General features: G+C 42.8%; 1 protein-coding gene across 1 annotated transcript; it reads right to left on the minus strand.

Moving 5' to 3' along the window:
* Window positions 1-50: 50 nt before the first annotated feature.
* dvl2 (dishevelled segment polarity protein 2) lies at window positions 51-11,373 on the minus strand. Its single transcript, XM_058067951.2, has 15 exons — window positions 10,910-11,373; window positions 7,853-7,922; window positions 6,902-7,062; window positions 6,071-6,180; window positions 5,813-5,942; window positions 5,652-5,742; window positions 3,825-3,894; window positions 3,609-3,748; window positions 3,460-3,536; window positions 3,314-3,381; window positions 3,097-3,231; window positions 2,702-2,833; window positions 2,045-2,221; window positions 1,678-1,902; window positions 51-1,604 (listed from the first exon to the last, which is right to left on the minus strand). The coding sequence occupies exons 1-15, from the start codon at window positions 11,068-11,070 to the stop codon at window positions 1,045-1,047; spliced, it is 2,307 nt and encodes a 768-aa protein (XP_057923934.2). The 5' UTR covers window positions 11,071-11,373; the 3' UTR covers window positions 51-1,044.
* Between the last annotated feature and the right edge of the window lie 771 nt (window positions 11,374-12,144).

The raw sequence follows: 12,144 nt of genomic DNA on the forward strand, positions 1-12,144 counted from the left end.
CAAGATACTTTGTAATAAATGTAATCTGAGAAAATAAATTTGAGCCCCCTTTATTTTATTACATTAGTGTTCTCTAATGTTCTTATACAGTATAAAAATCTGTCAAAATATGTCTACTAGCACATTTGTGAACATCAAAATCAAGTTTATTCTCTTTACACAAAAAGATAGCAGTATGAAATCATTGAGACATGCAATCTCATTTGGAAATGATGACTTCATTTAGCACCTTGACAGTTTGGTTATACAAGATTTATATAGTCACTCATACAAAAAAAAAAAAACGAAGTGTGTGAATAATGCGAGTCAGTAACAAAGTAAGAAAAGATCTAGGGCTTTTAGATCACAATTACTTGACACCAAAGAAGTACCACTGTCAGCATCATCTCATTAAACACAACCTTTTTGGGTCTTTTTGTGCTTCACATTCGAGCTTGGTGTGACTGTACATATGAATAGTAGGAATAAACATACAAGTTCATTGTCAAACAATGGTGTGAAAAATCTTTCAAAGACGAGTGATGCCATGTACCTGGAGTGTGTCAATAAAAATGCAAAGGCACTCAAAGACTCAGTGGAGCCACTGAATATGTCAGACAGATTTACAGGATCTTATCCATGTACCTTGTACCCTTTAGTGTTAAATAGCTCGGTGTGCTTCCCGGATTGAGTGTCTGATTTGTGAATGTGCTTCCCGTTTCTAAACAATTTGTGTGTGGAGAATGCAAACAAGTACCTGGATCAGCTCCAGCTTGATTTCAGATTTTTAAAAAAGTCAAATAAGCACTGTCCGGAAGGCGGTCAGCTTCCAGGATGTGACACTTGTCACACCATTGATTAGGTAAGAGAGGTGCTAAAATCCCTTGAAAAGGACATTCCTTCCTAGATGTATGAATCCTAACTCCCGCATTCACTGCTTCCATATCTTAGTATGTTAATATGTAACCCTGTTCTCACCAAATTTGTAACAAGTGCCCTCGATCCAATAGGCCCTTGTAAGGAGCATCAAAAGCTACCACCAGATCCTCATTAAAGTAAGCGGGACTACATAACGTCCACAAAGAACTCGCTGGGGTTACCCATGGCCAAGTGGAAGGACTGGCGCGATGCAGTCAGTTCTGGGGGTACAGAGCCCAAATCACGGGTGGGAGGAGCACCAGGTGGTCCACCGGGAGTTGAAGAGGGGGGCGGGGGCAGAGCTGGGTGCATTGTGGGCAGCTGTTGTGCGTGAGGAAGGGTGTGAGCGGCGGCCAAGGCCGGATGTGGGTGCTGGGGTACCATCATCACCATCATGGGGTTGTAAGGTAGTATACCTGGAGGGTAGGGGGACATGTGAGGGGGCTGGGGCATGCGGTGATGATGCGAACGCTGGGAGGAGGCGTGGCTGTGCTCGCTGGGAGCGGCCGACCCGTGGCCTCGCCTCAAGCTGCTGCGGGTGGAGTATTCAGATTCACTGCCGCTGCCGGAACGCGAGTCCCCCCCTGCGCCTTCCCCGACCACGCCACAGGAAGATTTCTCCCCCCCACCCACAGTGCTGCCAGGCCCTTTACTACTGCTGCGGCGCCGTTCGCCCTCACTTCTTGTTGATCCACTGCTTCGGCTTCCTACAAGACAGACAACATTTTTAGATAGAAATGGCCACACTTCTTACAATGTCCGTGAGGCCATTAATGGCACCTTCACTGTGCTGACTGCCGGTACTTCCAGGGGCGTAGCTGTAGCTGGTTAACTCGTGGTATGGGGGCGGCTGGCTGGAGTAGGGATGAGTGGGGTAGGGCTGATAAGGGAAGGTGTGCATCATGGGCCACGGTGAGGCTCCTGGAAGGGGCAGTGGCGCCAAGGTGTCCTGATCTGAGGCCCCGCTGGAGCCATCGTTGTCGTTCAAGGACAGGTTGGCCATGTCTGTGTGGAAGGAAATGACAGGATCTTTAAAATCATACATTTGACATAAAACATATAAAGTATTTTTCTGGTACAAATGTGTCCTAACGTTCATACAGATTGTTCCCTCCAAGTCAGTCTGAGGCTTGCACAATTTACTCACAATTCTCACAGTCACTTAAATCCCCGAAGACATAATAGCATTGTTCCGAGAAGGTGATCTTGTTGACTGTGTGACGAATGAAGCCAGCCTTCAGCAGATTGCTGGCATACTTCCTGGCTTCACGGCGGTCCTGGAATCCCTCGATGTGATGGAACAGCCACTCCACCACATCCGAGCCTACGCACACACATTATGTCCAGCGTAAATAAAAATGTAATTTAGCAGCATTACCAGTTACCAAACACACACTGCCCTCACAGAAATGGTATTTGCTGCTAGGAAACAGTGTAATTATGTTTGTTCCTCAAAGCAGAACACTAGAAACAATAACGCTAAGTATCCACTAACAGAGAGGAAAATAGGTTTGAGAATACCACAATAATCAGTTGAGAATGCAACTGAAGACAAAGGAAACATGTTATTTAAAAGAACATAGTATAAAATGTATAATAAAATGCATTTTATTACTCCTGATGATTCAGCTGCAGGTGATTCCAATTTAACAACAGGCAAGACAAGTGCTCACACATTCGCCGATTTTCCCCCACTACCCACAAATCACACGGTTTTAATTCTGGGAACATAATGCCTGCCCTGTGAAGTCATGTACAGCACAGAGGTTAGCAAACTAACATTCTTCTTCTGCATTTTGCTTACCAAGGAAAGCGTTGGGGATGGTGATTTTGAGCCACATGCGATCTCGCACTTCCAGACCCGACTCTGGTGAGGCCATGGCTTTGGCTACAGAGGCCATGTCAGAGTGGAGTGACAAATTGAAGTCATCAAACCCTGATGAGAGGTTGAAGAGAACATTAGAACATTACTGGAAAAACAGGGACAGAAATAAACTGAAAAGTTGAATAGATCAAAAAGGAAGCAGATCGCGTAAGAGCTGTGACAAAAGCAGAAATACAGATGTGAAATGTGATCTTGTGCTAATGTCATGGAACAGGAAACAATTTACATCAATGCATGAATGGCTACTGGGAAAGGTTTCGCAGAGCAGACATTTGTGAGAAGATTGGAGTGAATTAACACGGAGTGATACTCACGTTCAGTCTCTGTGACAGAGGAGGAGGAGGTGATGGTGCTGAGGGAGGAGCTGCCTGGGAAGGCAGGGTAGGCGCCAGTCATGGCTACAGAGTGGCTGACCCAAGCTGCTGGGTCAATGGGGCGGATGGGTTCATCTGCATCACGGGAAGGAAAGAGCACAGTTATAAACTACTTAAAAAGGCACCATAACAATAAAAAAGTCATTTTGCTACTTACTACGTGGCAGGGTAAAGTAACCTTGAGGAGAAGGGTCCCAGCATTTGGCCACCGTGAGGATAATGGGCCTACCAGATACAAAAAGAAATTTGTCATCGTCGTCGTTATTGCCGAGCTCAAGCATCCGTTGTGTGAAGTTCACTCACCCCGGCTTGTGTACTATCTCTCTCAGCACTCGTACCGCGTCATCATTGCTCATGTTCTCAAAGTTGATGTCATTGACCTTCAAACAATGAAACCAATGAAGTGCAAAGAACACTTATACATAGGATCAAGTTATCTGATGTCTCCTCACCTGCAACAGCATGTCACCAGGTTCTATCCGTCCATCTGCAGCGACCGCTCCACCCTTCATGATAGAGCCAATGTAGATGCCACCGTCGCCCCTTTCATTGCTCTGGCCCACGATGCTGATGCCCAGGAAGTTGTACTTCTCTGAATTGTGGAGAAGGGACTTCATCACATGTGCATGCGGCCGTGGTAAGTAAGAACTGCTCTACAGTGTACACACCCATGTTTAGAGTGACGGTGATGATGTTCAAGGACATGGTGGAGTCTGTCACGCTGCTGAAGGAGGAAGCCTAGAACAGGAAAACAAATCTCAAACTTCTATTTGATGCCACTCGAAATAAAATCAAATCCACAGATCATTAAAAATCAAACAAAATGTGAGTTTAAAAAAGGTAAACAACAGCGGATCCCCACTATTCCCACGTATTATGTTCCAAGGCACTTCGAAGAAGCCCTTAAAATGCCTGCCTATTTTAGATACTCTAAATAATATATGCTATTGTATATATATATACACAATATATATAATCTATATAATAACAATATATATATATATATATATATATATATATATATAACAATATATATAATCTGCCTTTCATTCATTTTGGAACGTACTAATATATAATATAATAATAATATATAATATATTCATTCATTCATTTTCTATCGCTTATCCTCACGAGGGTCGCAGAGTGCTGGAGCCTATCCCAGCTGTCTTCGGGCGAGAGGCGGGGTACACCCTGGACTGGTAGCCAGCCAATCACAGGGCACATATAGACAAACAACCATTCACACTCACATTCATACCTATGGACAATTTGGAGTCACCAATTAACCTAGCATGTTTTTGGAATGTGGGAGGAAACCGGAGTACCCGGAGAAAACCCACACATGCATGGGGAGAACATGGAAACTCCACACAGAGATGCCCGAGGGTGGAATCGAACTGTGTGGCCTGTGCGCTAACCACTCGATCGCCGTGCAGCCCGGTTAAAGGGACAGTAAATGTGAATTCATCTCTTTCCTTTATTTATATTTGTTTGCATTTTGAAGTGAATTGTGAAAAGTGAAGTGAATGCAAAACTACGAATGTGTCTTTTGGCTTTCTGGAACGGATTAATTGGAGTTACATTATTTCTAATGGGAAAAATGTATTTGGTTAGAGTCAAACCTTCAGCCTTCTGGAACAAATTAATGCGGCTAACCATGGTTCCATTGTACAAGTAAAAAAATGAAAGCTCGCAGCCTTTCACTAGATTTAAACCAAACATTGTAATATTGCATGTCATCTCCAAATAAAACATCAAAGTCATCTTCTAGTCTTCGTCACCTCCTTATATTGGTAAATATATAAAAAACACACACTGCCTCTGTGCCTCTGTTTTTGTTTTACATTATGACATTTGTTACATTTTTCCCCATTTTGCTGTTTTTTGGGTTAATTTATTTTTGCACTGTACAAAGGGCAAACAAACAAGCCATGGCCTCTGGGCCGCACTTTGGACACCTACTTTAATAGCTTGAGCATGTGACGTGACGTGTCTTGGAGTAACCACTTAGTTTACCTTACTTCATCAATAGTGAACAATGGTAAATAAAAAGAGAAGGGGAGAGTTCTTGCAAATGCAACTAATCCAGGGTGTCAAAAAAAAACTAAAAACTGTAATTTTATGGGAATAAAACCGGTCATGAATTCATAATATTATGAGAAGAAAATTTACAAAGCTGATTTGAAGACTAAATTTTAGTTATTTGGGAAATTAACAAAATCAAAATGGCAAAAAGTTCATATTAATCATATGGAACATTATATAACATACGTATAACATATTTGCTGATTGCTGAAATTATGACATGCAGCCATTTCTTGAAATATACACAACTGCAAAAACCAAAACTACATGCTATAATTTTGAGAAAATGTGCATGTTCTCTGGCAAAAAACAATCCAAAACTTAATTATTTTTAGAACTCTTCTGACAATATGGAGTTGACCAAACAGTTGATCTACTGTACATTAGACGCACAAATGGTATGTGCATACCCGCTCCAGACGAGGGGGGCGTTGTTTCCTGCGTCGTCTATGTCGTTTCAAAAGTCTGGAGGCTGTACTCTGCTCTGTTGCACTGCTGAACCTGCAGGAAGAGGAAAGGAAAACATAACTTAATGGTGTCCAAAATAAGATTAATACAATTTTGACCTGACCTGCTCATGGTGTCGTCATCCTCTGAGTCACAGAAGCTGGTTGTCTCCAGCTCACTGCTCATCATCGTGCTGGAGCTCTCGTACCCTGCCAGGTGGCGCTCCAGACGGCTCTGGCCATTCATCCGGGGTCCTGGAATTAGAAGGACCATGAGAAGATGTTCAGCTTGCTCCTTTCACAGCTTGGCCAGTCCTGCCTTCCCACCATTCCTTGATTATATCACAAGGAAGATGGCGGCTTGCCACATCTTGATAGCCTACCATGTTGCTCCATGTTCTCTCTGTGCCGAGGCCTCTCTCTCCTGAAGGAAACTACAGACTCCGTTTCGGTCTGCTCGTCTAAAGTCTCCACACTGCCCGTCGCATTGGGACTGTAAAAGAGGAGCGATTATAGTTGGACTCACAGTACACTGGAGACTAGAATGGTTTTAAAGTGTTTATCTTTATTTTAGTCAAAGACAAGACCTTTGGTCTACCAACTTTACCAAATTCTATAAAGATCCCTTTATAGAGAACTCTGTCTGTTCCTGTTCAACATGCTTACTTCATCAGCTGCAAACTGCATATTTAGTGAAGTTTAAAAAAAGAAATGGTATAATTTGACAGTGAACACATAAACACTGTCGGGCCACCCTCCTGCAGCTACCAAACACAGGAAGTGATCCAAAAAGGCGAAAAAAATCAATAAGTGCAGTCATGATGAACAGTTACTGTACACCCGGGGTGCTAATACGTCAGAACTTAAAAAGCTTTTGGATGTTGAAACATGAGATTTGTAGTTGGGAATTTAAAAGGTCTCATTGAAATGGTGTTTTATAGCATTTTGAATCAACAAAATATTGTTTATAATAGCTTCATTTAAGCTCTGCTTCTTGCTTAGTGAAAAGCAGAAATGTTCCCAAGCTGGTCATGTTAATAAGGGCGACACCACTTGATATCAGGTTTAAATGAGCTCTTCTTGGAGCAACCTGATAGTGGGAGTGCGAGACAACCAGGAAAAAAAAGATACAGTATTGTGGTTACAGTAGAAAACACCACATATAAATGTTACTGAATGCTGATGGATTTTCATTTGAGAGGTTGAATGATTACTGGAAGGAGGGAGGCCTGGAGTCTCCAATGCCCCCGGTTCTCTCTGCAGGTGGGGGCGGCAGCGGTGGTGGAGGGGGCGAAGGCTGAGTGGACGCCTGCTCTGCTGGGGGAAGTGCTGCCGGAGATGAAGGCTCTGCCGCTGGAGCATCTGAAGACACCAGCTGACATAAACAGACGCAACCGTTTAGTAAGGCGGCGTGATATGGAGTGGAGAGTAAAAGTAGACAAAAGGTAGAGGGATGGAGGCGGGTAAGATGTCAACCATTTTGACACGGCAACACTACTCTCTTTTCAGGTGGTTGTCTCGCGGGATCGCCGAAACACTATACGACACTTAACATGTATCCTTTCCAGATTGGTTTGTCGGTTTAAACAAACCAATCAACGTATGCGACAACAGTGATGTACAAGCTCGCCATATTAAAAGTGACTTTATGAGCCATAATTCTAGCAGTTTCTGCCGTACGCTGTAAAATGCATGCATTCCTTTACTAAATAGCGCAACTTAATGAAGTTTAACAACTTCAGTCTCTCTGCCCAATCCCCCCCCCCCCCCCCCCCCCAAACACACGAATGGCCGTGCAACCATGAAGCGCACGTCTTTTGGGATCCCTCCACCCTTCTTGGCGTGCAGATCACATATCGCTCCCTCTAGGTCTCCTCGCTTTAATGCGCTCCCTTCATTCTTATGCACTTAACAGATGCTAGAGCCTCAAACCTGCTAAACCGGGCCAACTCACAATGTTTTGTCTCTTTTTAAAACCTTCCTTCAAGCCTTTGGAAAATTTATTTGAGACGTTCCAAAGCAGTCTTCAATTATCACATCAGCTTAAAATCTTTTTATTTTATTTGTGAAGTAAATCACAGAAACAGCACTTCAGTTGCACTTTCATGAATAAGGAAATGCATATGCTTGACATTCGTCACAGAGGATGAATAAAACCGTCTTACCCATGATACTACTCGGCCATTGAAGCACGGCAACTTGGCGTTGTCGTCCGAAATCTCTTCCTTCACCACCCTGAAAACACAACAGTGTAAAGCTTAGCAATCGACAATTCATAACAATGTAGTTGCGGTGCAGAAAACAGCAACGTTGTTGTGCTGTTCATCAGCTGAAAAAAGTTCAAGACACAGCCATTCAAAGCCAAAATCTTGGTGAAAAATGTGGATTCAATGACATTTTTTGTCAGATTTTCACACCATCATGATCCCTTGTTGGCAAAGACCTCAGCAAGAGAGTTATTTTAAACTTTAAAAGATCCTTCCTAACCTATGGAATGCTGGCTGACCTCTGCCTCAATACACAATGTATTTGCGTGTGATTTCTCCACTTTTTCATTGAAATTAAGACAATAATGTAAGTGAAAATCATTCATCCAGCTCCTCCCAGCAGGTCCCATGGTGTTCTCAGGCCAGCTGAGTGACACAGTCTCTCCAACATGTCCTGGGTCTTCCGAAAGCCTTCCCAATAGTTGGACATGCCCTGAACCCCTCCCTAAGTAGGCGTCCGAGTGGCATCCTGACCAGATGCCCAAGCCACCTTATCTGGCTCCTCGCAATACAGAGTAGCAGCGAGTCTCTCACCTTAACGGAAAACCAATTTCAACCGCTTGTACCATTCAAAGCTCGTGACCATAGATGAGGTTGGGAACATAGATCGACCGGAAAATTTTAGAGATTTTGTCAACCCCACTCCCTCTTCACCAAAGACCGATGTTAAATTTTTATTTTTACATCATGCTTCCACAGAAGATGAATGGTGTTGCTCTAGTGCTAATTCACATTGTTTTAGAGAACACAGTGTTGAGTCTCACACTGACTGTGAAGGAGGGACCGTCCATTAGCTTAGTGTTATTATATACTGTATGTATACCATTGCAATCCCAATCAGACTGTAGATACATTACATTACATACAATTTGTCCATTAACAAAATGGACAAATTACATCACTTCAAGAACCTTGTAAAGTTTATCATTTTACCATTGTAAAGTCCGCAAAGCAAAAAGGAAGTAGATTAAGTGTTTGCCAGACATTTGTGCGTGTCTGCATGTCATTTCCCAGCCACACCACAATGTTATTATTAAAGTAGTTAACAGGCAGACGGGTTGGCGTAAGAGGACACACAGGCACCGACGGTCTCCCTCAAATGTGTGTGAGAGTTGGTTGGGCTCCACTGGTTTTAGCAGCTGTTAAGATCTGGTTTTTGTGGGCCGGTGTTAGTACATGAGCAGATTGTTATGGCCGCTGGTGAGGAGCATTCACTGGAAGCCTCATCTTTCCGAAAGCCATGTGTTGCTACTGAATGTCTGTTAGCAAATAATGGTTACGTCATCTGACGTGACATTCTTAAATCCTCATACTTATAAAAAAAAGTACCCACAAAACACTGTAAAATTCTATAAAAACAGAGGTAGGAACGGCTCCGAAATATGAGTATTCCCTGTCGGATAATCTAAAACCCAGAGGTTGTCCACCCCCACTTCCCCTTTTCCACTCCCTTGTAATGTTAAATTCCTCAGCATCTCTTGTGAAACAATGAATGTAACCAAAACAGGCCATGGTGCCAGCCTGAGGCTCAGCACAACATCCATGGACCCCAAGATCCTGCGCCTGTGGATGACACCCAGCAAATGGTTCATGTCCAGTCCCAGCTTCCAAGCACTGTCCTGGTTTGATCCAACCCAGCAACCCCCCTCGCACCATAAACGCCACACACACTGCTGTGGCTGACAGCTGGCCTCGTACCAGGCCAAATGAAAACACTATTACACACTCTTCTCTGAGTCGCATGGAAAGGGGGGGTGGGGTGTGTTCCTGCTTTGATTGGACAGCTGACCTTGAAAATTGCCATCATGACTTTGTTGGAAATACAATATTCAAATGAGTCTGCACCGTCTGACTTTAAATTCCCTAAAAAAAAAGAGAATTTAGTTGGCGAATATTGTACACATGACCACACTCTATTACTCAATCATAACCCCATTTAGTATGATTTGACTCTAACATGCTTAACAATGTACTTTATAGAATATCACATAATTCAACATGTCCGAAAAGGAATAGGGAGAAGCTGAGCTTATTTAATACTGCCACTTCTCCTAATTGATTAGTCATCATTCATATTTTATACTTGCTGACACTTGCTTACATTTTGTTATTTAAAGTTTGTTCAATTGCTGTGTTTAAGTGTCACCATTTTTTATTGAAAAGAAAATTATATATCCACAATCAGAGCTAAATGACATCCATGTGAATGCATGTAATAGCACATTGATTAACAGAGGGGGGGCTTTTCTGATTACCCATGTTTTGCAAAGCCTTTTTCCTTTCAGTTCGGTCTCCTAATGGGACTTGCATGGCACAGGCTCCACTGGGGGAGGGAAACAAAGCAGATCCTGCAGTCTTCCTTGGGGTTTAAAGAAGGGGTCTCACTCATTGCATTGCATTGCATTCCTCTGCAGTAGGATTAGCAGCCAACACAAAAAGATTAATTGATAGAGGAGAAGAGATTGTTGTAAGTGGAGGATGTGGAGGATGGGGGGGTGCAGAGGAAGTAGGGGAATGAAAGGGTGTTTGGCAGGCCAAAGTTAAGGAGTGGAGACAAAACCCTGGCTGCAACCACAAATAAAAGAATAGGCAAAGATTTCAACAAAAAAAAAACAGTTGAGCCAGACAGCCCCTCCTCACCACCACCACCCATTTCCAATTGGAATGATGATGTTTGCTGAGAAATGTCCCTTCTTTACATACAGACTCTTGTTGATAGAAGCGCTTCCACATGCAGCTTCTCATTAGACATATTGATTGAAAGCCACCATGGATGCATTCACGTCCATCCGCACTTTCTATTTTTTCATGACTACGTAAGCTTGGTTCAAAAAACAACATTTTCTCAAAATTAAAAACTTTTTCAAAGCATCAATTAATAAATGCCTAGCTTGAAGCTTGTTAGGATCTAACAACTTCAACTTTTCGTGAATACAACTCATTTGGAAAACTTACCCAAAGTCCTGGTCCATGGATTTGAAGAAGAACTTGTAGTTGGGTTTGTTCAAGACTTGTTTAAAGTCCAGAAGGGTGATACTCTCAGCACTGATGGGGATCTTCACCAGATACGGAGTCTCCTCTTCGTCAATGTGATATATTATTTTAGTTTCCGCCATGTCCGCGGCTGCTTTTGTCTCCCACAAATACACAAGGGGGTGAGTTAGCTGGCAGCCGCTAGCAAGCCTGTAGCAGGCTAGCTAGCTAACGAGGTGAAGCGATGGTCGCCGCTCTGATTTTCCTTCCACTCGGGAGTGAAGCCCTCCTCTTTTTGCAAAGAGCCCCGTTGCGGTTTGTTTTTTTTTTAAGTCAACGTCTACAATCACATTTTAACTACATAAAAACGACATACTGTATATGCCACATTGACGCCAACTGAACACCGAACAACTTCCCCCCCCAACAAAAACATACGGCTGAAGGGGAGGGGTGGGGGGGTTCTCTAAAAAGTTTTCACCACTTTTTTGCGAGCCAACGCGGCGTGTGACGTCATCACGTACACCCCCTTTTCCTTACGTAGGCTCCCAGCTATTCTCATGCCTACGTTTTCATATGAATGCAAAATCATGAAAATACGTCCACATTGTTTTATTTGTATTTATTAATTGGAGCATTTTTTAAAGGAATTATTTTAATTGAGATAGAATTATAATACAGAAGTGGCCACAATGTAAGACAATTGAATATAAATTGTACAATATATATTAATTTATATTGATATTTCTGTTTCTTTAACATCTGTTTCTCATTCCAATAAAAAAAAGGTTCTGTACTGTTGTGTTGTTTGAGCCCCTCTGCTGCCACCTATCTTCTCTGTGTAGTAGTGCATCTGAGGGGGTTGTGTGGGCGGAGCCATATGGTCACACCTGGGAGCAATCATCTCATTATTCCAAGTACGGCTTGCTTGGACCCACCTCAGTCGCCAGACAGTTAGACCGTCCTCCAGCATTTGGTCTTGATCTGCTTCTTGCATGTGTAGTTTGCTTTTTGGACAACCTTTGTGAGTTTTTTTTGTTGTACTTTTTATTTTTAAAACCATTTTTTCCACTCAGTTTGAGTGAGCCTTAATAAATTTCTGTAAATTCCAATTTCTAGACATTTTGTAACATGGTCATCTTTGTAAGGGGGTAAACTGACTAAGCAGGAATCAAATGCTTATTTCCCCCACTGGGCACAGGTTTTAAGAACAGGTT

Source organism: Doryrhamphus excisus, linkage group LG2 (assembly GCF_037039965.1).
Source record: "Doryrhamphus excisus strain RoL-2023G ecotype Guam linkage group LG2, RoL_Dexc_Guam_v1.1, whole genome shotgun sequence".
Lineage (NCBI taxonomy): Eukaryota > Metazoa > Chordata > Actinopteri > Syngnathiformes > Syngnathidae > Doryrhamphus > Doryrhamphus excisus.